This window comes from Hevea brasiliensis, chromosome 18 (assembly GCF_030052815.1).
Source record: "Hevea brasiliensis isolate MT/VB/25A 57/8 chromosome 18, ASM3005281v1, whole genome shotgun sequence".
NCBI lineage: Eukaryota > Viridiplantae > Streptophyta > Magnoliopsida > Malpighiales > Euphorbiaceae > Hevea > Hevea brasiliensis.
The window spans coordinates 48,975,028-48,990,642 of NC_079510.1; the positions used below are offsets into that span (position 1 = coordinate 48,975,028).

Genomic DNA, 15,615 nt, shown 5'->3' on the forward strand with positions numbered 1-15,615 from the left:
ACAGTCACCTTGTTCAGTATGCGTAGTCGATACACAACCTCAATGACCCATCCTTCTTTCTCACAAATAAAACAGGAGCACCCCAGGGTGTAGTGCTTGGACGTATGAAACCCTTGTCCAAAAGCTCCTGTAGTTGCTCCTTCAGCTCTTTCAATTCTGCTGGTGCCATCTGTAAGGTGGCATGGATATGGGGTTTGTACGGAATAACATCAATGCGAACTCTATTCCCTTTCGGTGGCAACCACGGAAGCTCTTGGGAAGACATCCATAAATTCTCGACAACAGAACATTTTCCATCTTGACACCTTCTACGGATGTATCTCTCACTAATGCCAAATACCCTTGGCATCCACGCCTCAACATTTTTCTAGCACTAATTGCGACACCAAATTATATGGAGCCACGCTCCTGTCACCATCAAAACTAAACTCTTCCACACGGTATGTGGAAATACACCTTTTGTTCCTGCGGTCTAAGGTGGCATAATGAGTCGCCAACCGGTCCATCCCGAGATTACATCGAAATCCATTACTGGTAGAGGAACCAAATCTGCTGGGAGGATCTTTCCATCCACTACCACTGGGCTACCCGGAAATACCATGTCTACTTCTATGTTGTCACTAAGTGGGGTAGCTACTGACAAAGGGCACTCTAACGTTGTAGGGTTTCTACCCAACCTCATGGCAAACACGGGGAGACAAATGAGTGCGTAGCACCGGATCTATCAAAACACGAGCCTCATAAGAACGACGGAAGAATACCGCCACAAGCGCATTTGAAGCTTGAGCATCCCGGTGAGTCGGGTGAAAACTCGAGCTTGTCCCCTACCCGAGTGGCGTAACCACGATCATCGACTTCTACCTCGACCGCCTCCAATTCCACGTCCCCCTTGTCCTCGGCCCTGTTGGCCACTGAACTGACTGCCTGCCATGTTGGAAGCACCCGGATACAATTGTCGAGGAACATTTGCAACAGAACCCTGTGACCCCATCTGTGGCTCACTGAAAACGGGGCAGTCTCTAGCAAAGTGGCCCGGTTGGCCACACACAAGCATACTCGACCCCATCAAACAAGGTCTGAATGTCCTCTTCCACACTTGTGCACGGTGCCAAAGAGGATCTGAACGAGCAGGCGCCTTGCCTGAGCTGTTACCCTGCTTTGGATCCGTGCCACAGTTGAACCCTCGGGATTTGTGTCTAAAACCACTCCTCTTATTTCTGCTTCTTCCTCTGTAAGTAGTTTGGCCACCACTATCCATAGTACCCATGTGGGGAACACCTGAAGAACCCTCTGCTCTGTTTTTCTTTGCTCTTCCGCTGTCATCCACAGCATAGCTAACCTCAATCTGTCTGGCTCGATCCACCACCACATCAAAAGCGATCGGACATCATGGCGAGTTCACATACCTCCTGTCAAGCCCCTTTAGGAATCTTTTCACCTTCATCTTTTCTGTAGCTACTGCTGTAGGGGCATATCTGCTCAATTCCAGAAATTCTGTAGCATATTCATCTACAGACCTGCCATTCTGTCTTAAGGCCTCAAAGGCCCACTGCTTCTGATCTCTGAAGCTTTCTGGCACAAACCGATTGATAAAAAGTTCCACAAACTGAGCCCATGTCAAACCCTCCATCCGAGGTAACACGTAGTCATTCATCCATTGCCTAGGCATGGGCCCCATGACGTGCTGCATACATTCTATCAATCTTCTATCAGTCAACTGTAATTCTGTTCCTGCCTGTCTGCAGGAATCCAAAAACCGATATGCGTCGTCTGACACATCATAAGTACCAGGCACCAACTTCTTGAAGTTTATGATCTGTTTGTAAGATTCCTCTCTTGGTGCGGTGGACTGCTGCTGCTGTGGAGGATGGACCATATACTGAGCCATCATGTCGATGGTTCTCTGCAGACCAGCTAGAGTAGCTGCCATGGGGTCCATGGGACCCTGTGCCATAAAGGACTGTTCCTGTACTGGGGTTGGCTGCTCCTCTACTTGAGCAGCTCTAGGCCTCCTACCCCGCCTCCTCGGGGCAGGCGCCTCATCCTGTGCCGACACTTCGTCGGGCACATCCAGTTACAGTGCGATGGCGGCTCTCACCTTCTACGCATTTTCATGAAATTCAGCATTAGCCCACAAAATTCAAAACTGCACATTATACAGCTCTATAGACTCATATTTATACATAACATATGGAGCAGAAACTAGAAGCAAAGATGACAATGCAAGACGAATGTGGACCCTATATTTCCGCATGTGACTCCTATTAGACTCTTCCCAACACTTTAGACAACATTCCCTAAGAATCTGGAGCCTAAGCTCTGATACCACATTTGTCACGACCCAACCTATGGGCCGGACCGGCACTAGGACCTGGGCTATCCTAAAGCCCCCGAGGCCCGTAGTAAGCCTTAACTATTCATTAACCCAACTCTAAGGCCCATTTGGGCCCAATTTCAAGAAAACAAACGGACAGAGTCCGGCCATAAAATGGACTTTCCAACGGGAGTTTTTGACTCACGACACATAAACACAATAAATACTCAATTGGGAGCTCGGCTCACCCTCCACATACTCATCAACATAAAATAAATGGAAGCTCGGCTCCCTCATCCAATCCATCAACATGCATAACATATTTAAGTTCTGGTCCAACATGATAAAAATATTACGGACCAATTTCAAATAAATCTCGCTAACACATGCGGAAATTCTAGGAGTAATTAAAATTACACAATATTGATAAACAACTGCGAGGTAGAAAAGCGAGTTAACCCAAAACAAAATATCCTCCTGTGGCTGTAAAAATTTTTGAGCAGAGTGAGCGTTCGACTCGAGAGAGTAAAATATCAATCTTAACTATAATCTCTATAACTATCTGCAACTAATGCAACTTTGTAGAGTGAAATGCAACATCAACACCATATTCACATCATAGCATCAAAAGGTAATTTGGAGCACTCACACACCTGTAACATCATTCATAGTATATGGGTGATCCCTATCTGACTCTCTTAAATCAATCGGTGCGTGAAGAACTCATTTCGGACTTCCACTTAAATACCAAATCGGGGTCCCAGTGAAGAACTCAAGCCGTGTCTACCGAAGGACCGGGTCAATGAAGAACTCAAGCCGTGTCTACAGTCCTATCCATAGTCCACACCACATCACACGCACGCCAACGCACGCTGCCGCTCCAAATTACCACAACAACACTCATGGCACATTATGATTATCAATGCAACATAATTCGTGCCTAGAGTTTAACTACATAAATATATGCATATAAGTGATGCATGGGCATGCTGAACATATAATAATATCGAAATTACAGTTAAAATTAATATTTTACTCACAGACTTGACGACAAATCACTGTGGTGGCTGGGCGGAGGAAGAAGGCTGTCCCGGCTCACCTGACAATCATATTACAATCATTTAATACAAATGACTCAATACAAATCAAGAAAAGACCCAAATACGTCCTAAGTCGTGCCGAAAATCCGGCAGAGTCCCCCCTATACCTAGGACCTAACCAACCTAAAAAAGGGTTCAAAACACACTTCTATACTCACAATCCATATATCCACAACTCAGTCATATCACACAGCCCCTCCTGGGCCCACCAAACCAATCATTCATCACAATATGTAAAATTTCAATTTAGTCCCTATAATTGACCATTTTTGCAAAAACTGCCCAAATCAACTCTAAAAATTCTAAAACTTTGCCCCGCGGTCCTTAGCAATATTACTAAGCTATTGCAAAAAGAATCGTAATTTTCTAAGCTACTACGAATATTTTATGGATTTTTAATCCTATTTAAGCACTAGAAAATTACGTAAAAACAAGGTTCGGGTTTACCTTTGCCGATTCCGACTTGAGGGCCTCGGGGCGTCGACAATGGGGGTAGGCAAAATCTCGGCCCAGTCGGAGACTTTTCCGTGCAGTGCATGCAGCGAATTTCGAACCGGTCAATCGTCGAATTTCCGAAATGAGAATACCTACGAAGCCCATAACACGGGGTTAGTACATAAATTTTTCAGAATTTTCTAAGCTCATTTAATGCTCGAAAATACACTGCGAATTTCCGTCGGACCCACCGAAAAACGTTGTCGGACTATTTTGCTCTTAATCTCCAGCGCAGCCCTCGTCGAGTGGAGCGTGCTGGTAGCCTCGGTTTTCTGGGATTCACGGTTTCAGAAATCTAGCCCAAAAGTCGAAATGGCGAAAATCTTCCCAGCAAAAATCGGACAATCCGCTCGATGGATTTGGCGTTCTTGGTGTCTATGGAAAGCTCTCGCGAGTAGATGATTTTGGACACAAGACCGGTCCAATCGGTGGCGGATTTGGCGAGAAATCGGAGCGGCAGCGCGAGAGGAGGAGAGAGAAGAAAGAGAAAAGAGAGACGCGCGGGAGAAGAAAAAGGAAAGGGGGCGGTTCGATTCGACCGGTCCGATCGGTCGGTTCGATTCGGCGGTTCGATTAAATACAAAATTTTGAATTTTTTACTCTGCCTCGGGACCGAAAACGAGGTCCAAAAATTCCGAAAAAATTTCAGAAAATTCAGAAAAATACGTAGACTCCAAATATATTTTTAGTTTTGCCACGTGGTCTTTAAATTAATTTTTAAAAATCATCAAAGTTTATATTTTCGGAAAATCGAACCCGATTTTTAAAATCCGAAAAATCTCAAAAAAATTCCTAAAATTTAAATAAAATTTAAATATCAAAAATACTCATAATTAATAAAATTTTGGGGTGTTACAGTATAAATTTATACCCGACAAAACTTTAGGAAAGGTGGCTCCAAGATTCTCAGCAGCTCACTCTGCTGCTCCTCTAGTCTCTATATCTGCGACAGCAATAACAGCCATCGCTGAGTACTATAACTCAGTGGTGCACAACATACTAAAATAACAGTTTATGCATAATTTAAATCACATTTATTCAATTATTGAACTGAACATGAAAAACAGATACAAAACATGATTTATAAATTTTTAGTCCAAACAATTTCATTTAGGAAGTCTCAAAACAATTTCATAAAAACACACAGTTATATCATGTAATTCGAAACGTAATCATCTCAATAGCCAGAGGCTTATGAGAAATCACAAGGCTAGCTAGCTCAAACTATAGGTACCCATTCAATTTCTTCCTCTACTGGCACACACCTCAACACTTCAGTCGGTGAGGGAATCAAAATTCGAAACTATTTCTTCCCACTAGTCATGCTAGTGAGGTATTCAAATGTATGGTCATGACAATGTGATTTTAAAATTATCTTAACAATTTAAGTCAAAAGTATAATACACATTCTGCAATATAAGTAATTCATTTCATGCACTTTGCAAATGAATTTTAAAAAATATTAGTGTTGTGCACAAACCTTATACGAGTCGCCTCTTGGCCTTGACTCGATGCTTCGAGTTCTTTCCTGGTATTCTTTTCGACTGAAACACACAATTTTACAGTGTTTCAGTATTATATTTTATCATAATCCAAAAATAATTTCAAATCTATTTATATCTAACTTAAATATGTTTAACTTGAAATTCTTTAAAATTTGTATTTCGGTGTTACTATTCATGACATTATTCAAGTCAATTTGTTGACTTTCTAATGTTTAATAGGTATGGGAATTCTAATTTCACCCACATATCACATTTTGGTTACCTAACTTGTTGGTTTTAGTTGTTTTCTCAAATCTTAAGTCTTTTAGGCACAAATTTTAAATTTTCAGTTTTGGTGTCTTATTTTGCACTGTTCCATTAGTCATATTGTTGTGGTAATTTGGTTAAGTTTTCTTCATAGAAGTTGTTCCTTATTGTCTTAACTTTATTTTTCCTTTTTGAATCACTCCATTTGGAGTTTTGTTGCCCTAGTTATGGCCATTTGAACATGGCCGGCTAGATTTGGTGTTACCCAGAATTCTAGGCAATTTCTTGGATTATGGCAGTTTTTGTAGGTTGACTGCAGGTGGTTTTTCAAACAGGTTATGGTCAAAATTTGGATTTATTTTCTTCATGAAAGTTGTAGAGCTATGTCTCAACTTTCTTTCGGTATAAAATTCAGGTTATTTGGACCTTCCTAGACCAAGTTATAGTCATTTACATAACTACTATTCATTTGGTCATTTTTGTACAGGTTAGTATGCCCAATTCCGGATTTAGCCTAATTGTTCACTAAGTTATGGTCACTTTCTGGGCATGATTCCTAGATGAAAATTGTGCTATTTTGTGTCTAGTTTCATTCCTAATTGGCCTCACACCAATTGGGTTGGTAAATTTTTAATTTTGGTCCCTAAAAGGGACCTAGGTCAAGCTGCCTGCAGATTGACCTTCACCAATCCGAATTGGAACTTGGTTCCAACAATTCATACACACCACAAATGGTCACAATTGACCATTTCTCAACTCAAGTAAGGTTAACTACATCATTTGGCCAATTCTCAAATTTTTCTCTAATTTCTTCAAAATGCTCAAATCCTAACTACACATAAAGTTCAATTTAATGCATTCAAAGTGCACATTCATGATCTTTACACCTAATGCATCTCAAATAACCATTCAAACTTCAAACTCATTCACTTCAAACCCTAACCCTAGCTGGACGAATTTCATGTTTGATTCCTCAACAATTGTTTTTATTTGATTTTATACAATTTTCTAAGTTTATTAAAGCATATTTGCATGAATTTTAAAGAAAAACTAAGTGATTGATGACTAACCTCTTTCTTTGAATTTCAAATCTTCAATTTCTATTTTTCCTCTTTCCTTTTCTTGATCAATCACCTTCTCAAGTTGGTCTAACAAGTTTAAATGAGGAAATTTGGGAACAAAATGAGGTTTAATGGGGGTTTGCAAGCTTGATCTCAAGATTCCATGGTGGTTTGTAGTGAGAGAAGTGGGAGAGAGAGAGGTGACGTTTTTTTAGAAAAGAAGAAGTGAATTTTTTTCTTTTTATTTTTTGTCTTTTATCTCTTTAAATTAGCCATTTGACTTGGTCAATTATTGGGCAAAATTAATTTTTATTTTGACATCATTTGTGATGTCATCAAGATGATGAAATAAAACTTTTTCTTTTCTTTTTCCATTTTCCTAAATTTTTCAATAGTTCTTTAATTTAATTCTCTATTCCGAAATTTTCTTTTCTCCTATTTTATTAGACAGTTAGGTCAGGGGTCAGCTCTAGGGGTAAATTGACCAAATTGCCCCTCACTGGTTCAATCCAGTTTGCAAGTTGTTCGATATTTCTTTCGGATCTCTTACCTAATTATTTGACCTGCTTAACAACTATTTTTCATGATTTTCTCTTTTCCACTGTATTCGCAATGGTCCTAAAAACCGCGGTATCACATTTTACGGTTTAAAATTTGAGTTTAGACTGACCTCGCAGTCATTCCCGAGAAGGTCACCCTTCGTTGTAACTCCCGGCTCATTTAACTTCTTTTGTTATGTTTTTCTTCTTTATACTTAACCATTTGGCAATTACTAATTATTTGTGTTCAGGGCTTAACTAAGTGTCTTAGACGTGGTTCTAATCTTCTTAATTATCCAGACCGACAACAGTCGCCGGAATAGCAAAATGTACCAAACTATGCCAATAGGGATGTTACAATACTGATAAGCACAAACGTTCTGGCCAACCATTTGCCTACTGGAACCGCCCATTGTCTCAGCAAAGGGTCACTGCCACACACTAGCAGGGCCATGACAACTGTGCTGGTTGCTCTCTGTGGAACATTGTATTTCTCAGTAAGCTTCACCGATAGCTTCAAGGACATGAAGGGGAATGTGTGTTATGCGTTTACCACAGCCCGTGCATGGGTTGTGGGTGATTGATGGGTCAGAAACAGTCCTCTCAGCTGGAGTGTAAATGAAGCAATCTCTTATTGTTATCAATTCAGATGATGTATATATAACTACATTTGCAATTAAATAATTGTCTTTTTGCAAATAAATGATTCACATGCTACTGTTAACTGGGATTAAATTGGTTCCTATGTTAAGATCTTATGAGCAATGCGTGGCCTTCCATTCCAGTTTCTGAAAAACCATAGTGCATGCTAACTCTACCGCAATAATTACATGAATAAATAAGTAAAAGAACAAGAAGAATTTAGAGCACACATGAATGATTGAAAGGTGAAAGTTAAATCTTTAGTCATATAGCCAGAAAGCCAGTTCGTTGAAAGAGGAAAGTTGCCAAGTATAGTTATTGTTTATCGGTGCATTGTAATAGAAATAAATAAATAAATAAATCATTGATCTTCCAATGAGCCATTAGGATGGCAAAAACAAATGAATATCTAACCTGCTAAAACTTAATCAAAGTTATAGAGTACTGTGTATGGAAGATGTCAATGACAAGGTGTACTTCATTTGTTGAGATAAGATTTACAGAGCCAGAGAATCCTCCGTTTTCAACCGGCCGAGAGAAAAATGGAATCCGTGCATAAAATGAAAAAGGAGCATAGTTTTATGCAAATCCCACGACATGCTAGACCAATACATTCATAAGCTTCATTGCTAACAAATCAGAAGCTTCCTGCACCTTTCTTCGATCCCAAAATCCGCACACCAGTGCACTCCATGTTTCCCAGTCAGGAACAAATCCATCCAGAGCCATCTCATCAACAACGCGAACAGAATTGTGCAGGTCTCTTTTATTGCAAAAACATTTTATAAGAGAATTGAATGTCGCATATTCAATTGAAATGCCTCTTGTACGCATGCTTAAATACAATTGGAAGGCTCGATTTTGATGGCCATCTGTAGAGAGACCTTGGACTACTATATTATTAATCCTAACATGAAGGCTCCATGTTAATCTGTTTGGTGAGATCCCCCCAAGTACCATCTCTTCAAGGAAGTTTGCAGCCTCCAGAAACTTGGAATTTTCACACGACCCATTTATGATCTTCCCATACAGCCCTGCATCTGGGTTTATCCCCTGAAGCTTCATCCGGTCAAGCATCTCCACAGCTTCAAGAAGCTTCCCTTCTTTACAGAGGCCATCAATTAAGGTACTATAAGTTATCATATTAGGCTTACAGCGCCTGCTAACCATCATCTCCAGTAGCTCCATGGCTTGTGAAGATCGCCGATTTTTGCAAAGACCATCCATTAAAGAACTGTAAGTAAACACATTTGGCTCAATGCCCTTGGCCTTCATATCTTCAAGCAACCCGACAGCTTCGTCTATATTAGTTGACTGAGACAAGCCATGTATCAAAGAAGTATATGTAACAACAGATGGAGAACAACCTTTTGTTTCCATCTCTCTAAATAACTCCTTTGCTTCATAAATCTTCCCCAGTCGACACAAACCATTGATCAACGTCCCATATGTATATGAATCAGGATTACACCCACGATTAGGCATCTCACGAAATATCCTTAAAGCAGCATCAATGGTTTCACCGTCCTTGCAAAGGGCTTTAATAAGAACATTAAGAGATACAACACTAGGTGAAATACCAATTTCTCTCATATAACGGTAAAACCTCATTGCAACCTTTAACTGGTTCTCTTCCACAAGAATAGCAAACACAGTAATATAAGACTTCTGTGTGGGTTTGCATTCAAATTCATTCATCTTACGGAAAACCCTGATGGCATCTAATGGCTTGTGCACCCTGCCATAAGCTCTGCAAACAGACAGGAATATATCTTCCGTGATATTACATTTTTCCTCCTTCATTCTATTAAGCATCTCCTCAGCTGGTCTAAACTGGTTCGCAGAGAGCAATTTAGAGATCATGACGCCAAATGTTTTATGATCATGCCTAAAACCATTACAGTACTCAGCCGTGGCAGAGTCAAATATGAGTAAAGCTTTGTGTACGTCCTTTTCCGCGCGTATTAGCTGCTCAACTTGAGAAGGCTTGATTTGTTTCGACCATTTAAACAAAGTTTTCATGCCCATCACTGCCTTTTCCTTTTCTCAATACTACCTTGCACCAACAGCAAAAACAGCAAAGGATGCAGTTTCTTTAAGCCGTGAACCACACGATAACTAATAAAAAGTAAAGCAATACATCAAGTGGCGCATTGGGTATTGTGATAGAGTTGATACGGATCAAATTCGAGATAAAGGGAAGGGCCACATTTCTCAACGCATTTTATCAAACAGGTGGAGGGCAAGAGATGAATATTGAAGACAAGAAACACAACATTCTCTCAAACGATGTGGTTTTAACAGTGTGAGGGGAATTAAGAGTTGAACGAGACGAGTTCTCGAGAGGGCAGTAAAATTAGAAGTGCATTGTTATGTTCGTACTTCGTGTCGTTGGGAGAGTCGGAGACGAGAGTGAGACCAGGAGATGATTCATCCTTTAAGCAGGTTTTATTTTTATTTTTATTTTTTATTTCACACAATAATGGGCCTGTAACAAACATACATAAATAAAAGGCCTAGAATAAACAAGTTACTTAAGGGCCACAACAAGCAGAGCCCAGTAAAACCCAAAACCAACAATACAACAAATAAAATAATATCACATCAAATAATACAATAATTATGTAAAAAAAAAATTTGCTCACACTATTCAATGGCCATTATACAATAAGGACATGTTAGCTAGCCAAGAAGTCCATTGGCTTCTCACAACAAATTCTTCCTATTCTTGCTCTGCCTAAAATAATGTGCATATTTTAGATTTAATTTCAAAGTTAATTCTACTTTGCCTATGGCACTTTTGGGGCAACAACAATGTGAAGAGAAGGACAAGGACTCCTGACACTGCCAGTGCCCAAAAAAAGAAAAAAAAAATTCAGAGTTAACAGTAGTGTATAGTTATGGTTTTCAATGATTGGAGGCTTGAACCGAATCAAGACACCTCAAATCTTTCACTTCGAGTGGTGGTATTAGCTTAAAACAAAAGCTCTGTGTTTTATTCCACGGCCCCTCCAAGGTATTTTGGTTTAATGGATTGTGACCTATGAATAAAATGTAAGAAACAGCATGATATAGTTGTCCATGTTTTTACGATGCATGTGTCAATCCTAGGACCTCATTTAGGTTTCTGGAAATTAAGCTACCTTTCTTATATTTATTAGAGTTTAATTGAAACTTTTAATTTTAAATTTAATAATTTTAAAAATCTCTAAATTAATCCTGATAGAACAGCGACTTTGAAACGGTAACAAGTCAGCACCTCGCGTCACAGGAAAAAGCAAATTGCAAAGGAAACGATAAGAGGATTGGAAAAACAGAACAAGAGGATTGGACAATACTTGCTCTTCCTCGTAAGCCTCTCCCTATAGATAAGTGGGCCCACTCCCACACCCCTTTCTAACAATATTATCCCAACCCAAAATTATATAAATAAAAATTAAAAATATTTTTATATTATTTTTCATGTATCAAAAATCAAATCTCTCTTCTCTAGAGGATTTATTTATACATGAAAAGCAAGCATCTCCCATCAAAATATTCTCATATTCTAATTTTGCTATTGCCATTCATATACCGTTCATCATATAGTATATTTAACTCCTGATTCTGTTGCCACTTATTAGCGTGGTCCGCGTCGCAGGATAGCGACAGTATACGATTAACCGCTCGACTTGTCATTTGAGAACCACAAAAAACGGTAATCTCTCCACCATAAGAGCTCACTCCAGGTACCAAAAGCACATTTCCCCACCCTCTTTCTCTCTGAGTGCAGTCATGGAGTCGCGAGTTTTGTCACACGCACCCACCACCACTATCTCCTCTTTACCTCATTTACGGTGGTACATGCGAGAGACCAACACTTCCAGCTTTGTCTCAATGAAACCAATCAGAGCCGTTGGTGATGGCGGTAACCTCATATGGGGGAGGCAGCTGCGTCCATCTCTGCTCCTCGAGAGCTCTACAGCAGGAAAACGGGAGATTCTCAGGCAGAACATGGCAGCCGCTTCATCTCCTGCTGAGGGAAGCGATTCCTCCGGGTGAGGTCCGTTTCCTCCGTTCTGACGCTGTTCACTCGTTCCTTTTCGGACTCTGACTTGTCGTTCGTATTCTTTTTGACTCGATACTTTTGCAGGGATGCAAAGATTGCTCCGGTCGGGTTCTTTGACAAATATCCGGCACTTGTCACCGGATTTTTCTTCTTCATGTGGTAGGTCAAACCTCCGGTCTTGGTTCCTTACCATAATTCGAAAATTACTGGATTTGATTTCTCTCTCTTTTTTTCTTGCAGGTACTTCTTGAACGTGATATTTAACATAATTAACAAGAAGATCTACAATTACTTTCCTTATCCTTAGTAAGTAGAAGTTTGGATGCTATAGTTTAATCCATTGAGTTCAAAGTGCGTAAGATAGCATGGTTTTGACGATTGTCTTCTTCTGGGATATGTAGTTTTGTGTCAGTGATTCATTTGTTCGTTGGGGTTGTGTACTGCTTGGTTAGCTGGGCCGTTGGTCTTCCTAAGCGCGCTGTAAGTGAATCATCCTTTGGGCCCATTAACTTTGTTTATGTTAATTTATTTATTATTATTATTTTTTTATCACAGCTTCGATCTCTTGCTTTTCATATCTATGTTCTGTTCTGGCATGGCCTGTTTGGCCCAAATTAAGTTTCGGTACTTTAAACTAACATGATCTTTGATCTGGATAATGAAAGTTTCAGACTTCATATTTATAAAAATGATCTTAGTATCACCGCATCAAACTCATCAGATCAGATTGTATGCTTTAAAATAATTGGACTAGAAATACTTTTTTAAGTAATTTTTTAGCTGTAATGGAGGTATGAAACTGGAAGTGAAAATTGATGACCAGTGTATAAATGCATTTGTGCTTAAAGGATTTGAGTTATTATTTTGCGTTTGATAATGGTAATGTATTCTTAAAAACTGACATCCGAAAATGTATTTTCTACGTGCGATATTAGTCATTGTTAATAATATGATTATTACTTAGTCCCTGTCTGATAATTTTTATTGGTGCTCTGCGTAGCCCATTGACTCAAACCTCTTGAAGTTGTTGATACCCGTTGCTCTATGTCACGCAATAGGCCATGTGACCAGTAATGTCTCATTTGCAGCAGTTGCTGTCTCGTTCACCCACACAATCAAAGGTGATACAGAGAAGTCATCTTATTTTGCAAATTATAGGGACTGAAAAATTCCATGTTACTAGCAATAATTGTCTGACCATTACACTTAGTCTTGTTTCCTTGGTAGTAATTATCTTGTTTCGTTTCAGCGCTTGAGCCCTTCTTCAATGCTGCTGCTTCTCAATTCATTCTAGGACAGCCAATTCCCATTACTCTATGGCTTTCACTTGCTCCTGTGGTTATTGGTAAGCTCTTCTCTTTTCGTGTCTGCAAATGTCATAGCACCTAATTAATTGATATCCGAATACATTCTATTTGGAATACATAACCGTGTCTTTTTGATTGATTTAGCTCTTACATGTCATCCTATTAATGTGAGTATTGTCCTTGAATGTGGAACTTCTCTTTGATTTTGCATGAATGATTATCGTGTAAATGAACTTCAGGCGTGTAATTTGAATTGGTTTGTGCAGTCAAAAAGGGGCTTTGCCTATTAAGGGTTGTTAAAATACAGCTAAATTTTTCTGAAATCTAAGCTATGAATAAAATGCAGGTGTGTCCATGGCATCATTGACTGAGCTTTCATTCAATTGGACTGGGTTCATTAGTGCTATGATTTCCAACATCTCCTTCACTTACAGGAGTATCTACTCAAAGAAAGCTATGGTGATTTTACACTCGTGTTTTCTTTTCTACCAAATGCTAATTGATTTTAGAAAAAAGGCCTTTTTGCATTAATTGCCTCTTTTTGTTAATCCTGCTGCAGACTGATATGGACAGCACTAATGTCTATGCTTACATTTCCATCATTGCTCTCATTGCCTGTATTCCACCTGCCATTATTGTGAGTAAAGAAAAACTTGATGCCCCTGAGGGTTCATGTTTGTAAGACAATTAAAAAGTTCCAAACATTCAATTTTATAAAGGTCCCTCCATGTTTGCTCATGTTTGAGTCATGCTCTCATTTGCAGCTTGAGGGACCCCAACTGCTGAATTTCGGGTTTAAGGATGCAATTGCTAAAGTGGGGATAACCAGATTCATCTCAGACCTCTTTTGGGTGGGAATGTTTTATCACCTATACAACCAGGTAAGAATGTCCTTAATGATCCTTTATCATAATCATCCAGAATATCAATTTATTAACTTTCCCTTTTCAGCAATTCGTTCCCTTGGTTGCATTTGATCAGCAACTCTTTTTAATGTTATAAAAATGAACTATTTGTTAATTAATTCATCCCCTTATCTCCAGTGCCATTATTTCTCTGAAAAAGCGTATTGTGATATACTGATATTGTCTTTAAGAATTATAAAGCAATTTTTGTGTATGAAATTTTCAGTTGGCTACCAACACTTTGGAAAGGGTTGCCCCTCTTACCCATGCAGTTGGCAATGTGCTCAAACGTGTATTTGTGATTGGCTTCACAATCGTGGTCTTTGGTAATTGTTAAATTTTCATTGTTATATCTCTTATTATTAATTTTTCAAGTACCATAAAAAATAAAATCGTATCTCACGCTTCCCTCCTTACAGGCAACAAGATTTCAACACAAACTGGTATTGGAACATGCATCGCAATTGCTGGTGTTGCAGTCTACTCATTCCTCAAGGCTAAGATAGAAGAGGAGAAACAAGTGAGTATCAACTCGAACAAGATATGGCGAAATATAACTGTTGATTAAGTGTTAGTGTTGAGGTTCTCCTCATTAAAGTAATAGTAACTCTAAATTTGGTTTCTTTGCAGCAAAAGAAAGCAGCATGAGAAGGAAAGAAGAATCAACGTGCTTGTAAAGTGTTGTTCTATATGTTGTTCCAAAGATAAAAATGACAATTTGAGTATCTTATTTGTCACTCTGTCGTTTTGCCTTCCATCAATTTTCTCAGATTCAGGTTTACTTGAAACAGTGTATCTCTTGCTCTGTCCCAGCTCAGAACAAGCTTATATGATAAGAATCTCTAGAGTTTAACAATAATACGTGGGGTAATTAGTGCGACCACTCAATGAATATTTTTGTCAAAATTACTAAATTTTAATTTTTTTCATAAAATTTATTGAACTTCAATTTAATAGTATAAAAGTTACCGTGATAAAAAATTAAAAGTTTTCAAGTTAAATTATTGAGTTATCAACTATTTTAAAGTAAAATTATCTAAATTGACCTTTATGAAATCAAATTAAAATTCAATGAGTTTTATAAAAAAAAAAATTAAAATTGAATAACTTTTATAAAATGCTCAAAAAGTTGAGTAACCGCATGTAATATGATAACGAAATATGTGAATATTAATTGCTATAAACTTATCACTCAATAAATATATCCAATTAATTAAGTAGGATAAGAGCCTCCTATTATCAATTAGAATTCTATTTCCTGCGAACACTTTAAAAATGTTTAAAAATTCTAAATATATAATATTAAAGTGAGAGGATACGCTCTTAATATTATTAATAGAGAAGACTTAAAAATTTTACATCTATAAATATTTGAATTCAAATTTTAAAAAATATTTTTTAATATTTAAATTTTATTGCATCTTAATAATTTTACATTATTATTTTAAGTTAA

The 15,615-nt window shown here is 38.4% G+C and overlaps 2 protein-coding genes across 3 annotated transcripts; one reads left to right on the plus strand and one right to left on the minus strand.

Moving 5' to 3' along the window:
* Positions 1-8,137: 8,137 nt before the first annotated feature.
* Positions 8,138-10,770, minus strand: LOC110646678 (pentatricopeptide repeat-containing protein At5g46100). Its single transcript, XM_058141101.1, has one exon. It carries the CDS (start codon positions 9,928-9,930, stop codon positions 8,503-8,505), a length of 1,428 nt encoding a protein of 475 aa, XP_057997084.1. The 5' UTR covers positions 9,931-10,770; the 3' UTR covers positions 8,138-8,502.
* Positions 10,771-11,411: 641 nt separating this feature from the next.
* Positions 11,412-15,045, plus strand: LOC110646676 (triose phosphate/phosphate translocator TPT, chloroplastic). Of its 2 annotated transcripts, none has more exons than XM_021800186.2 (12): positions 11,412-11,939; positions 12,035-12,109; positions 12,191-12,256; positions 12,352-12,430; positions 12,951-13,071; positions 13,200-13,295; positions 13,604-13,716; positions 13,817-13,894; positions 14,022-14,138; positions 14,389-14,488; positions 14,582-14,682; positions 14,793-15,045. In XM_021800186.2, the coding sequence occupies exons 1-12, from the start codon at positions 11,677-11,679 to the stop codon at positions 14,808-14,810; spliced, it is 1,227 nt and encodes a 408-aa protein (XP_021655878.2). In that variant the 5' UTR covers positions 11,412-11,676; the 3' UTR covers positions 14,811-15,045. The 2 variants fall into 2 exon arrangements, with proteins under 2 accessions (XP_021655878.2, XP_021655879.1); XM_021800187.2 differs by having other exon boundaries at positions 11,806-11,944.
* Positions 15,046-15,615: the final 570 nt, after the last annotated feature.

Excerpts from the sequence above, each read along its gene's own strand:
- LOC110646678 (XM_058141101.1), bottom strand. The coding sequence starts at position 9,930 with ATGGGCATGAAAACTTTGTTTAAATGGTCGAAACAAATCAAGCCTTCT.
- LOC110646676 (XM_021800186.2), top strand. The coding sequence starts at position 11,677 with ATGGAGTCGCGAGTTTTGTCACACGCACCCACCACCACTATCTCCTCT. Across the intron at positions 13,072-13,199 it reads GTTCACCCACACAATCAAAG|CGCTTGAGCCCTTCTTCAAT; the intron begins GTGATACAGAGA and ends GTTTCGTTTCAG. Across the intron at positions 14,489-14,581 it reads CTTCACAATCGTGGTCTTTG|GCAACAAGATTTCAACACAA; the intron begins GTAATTGTTAAA and ends CCCTCCTTACAG.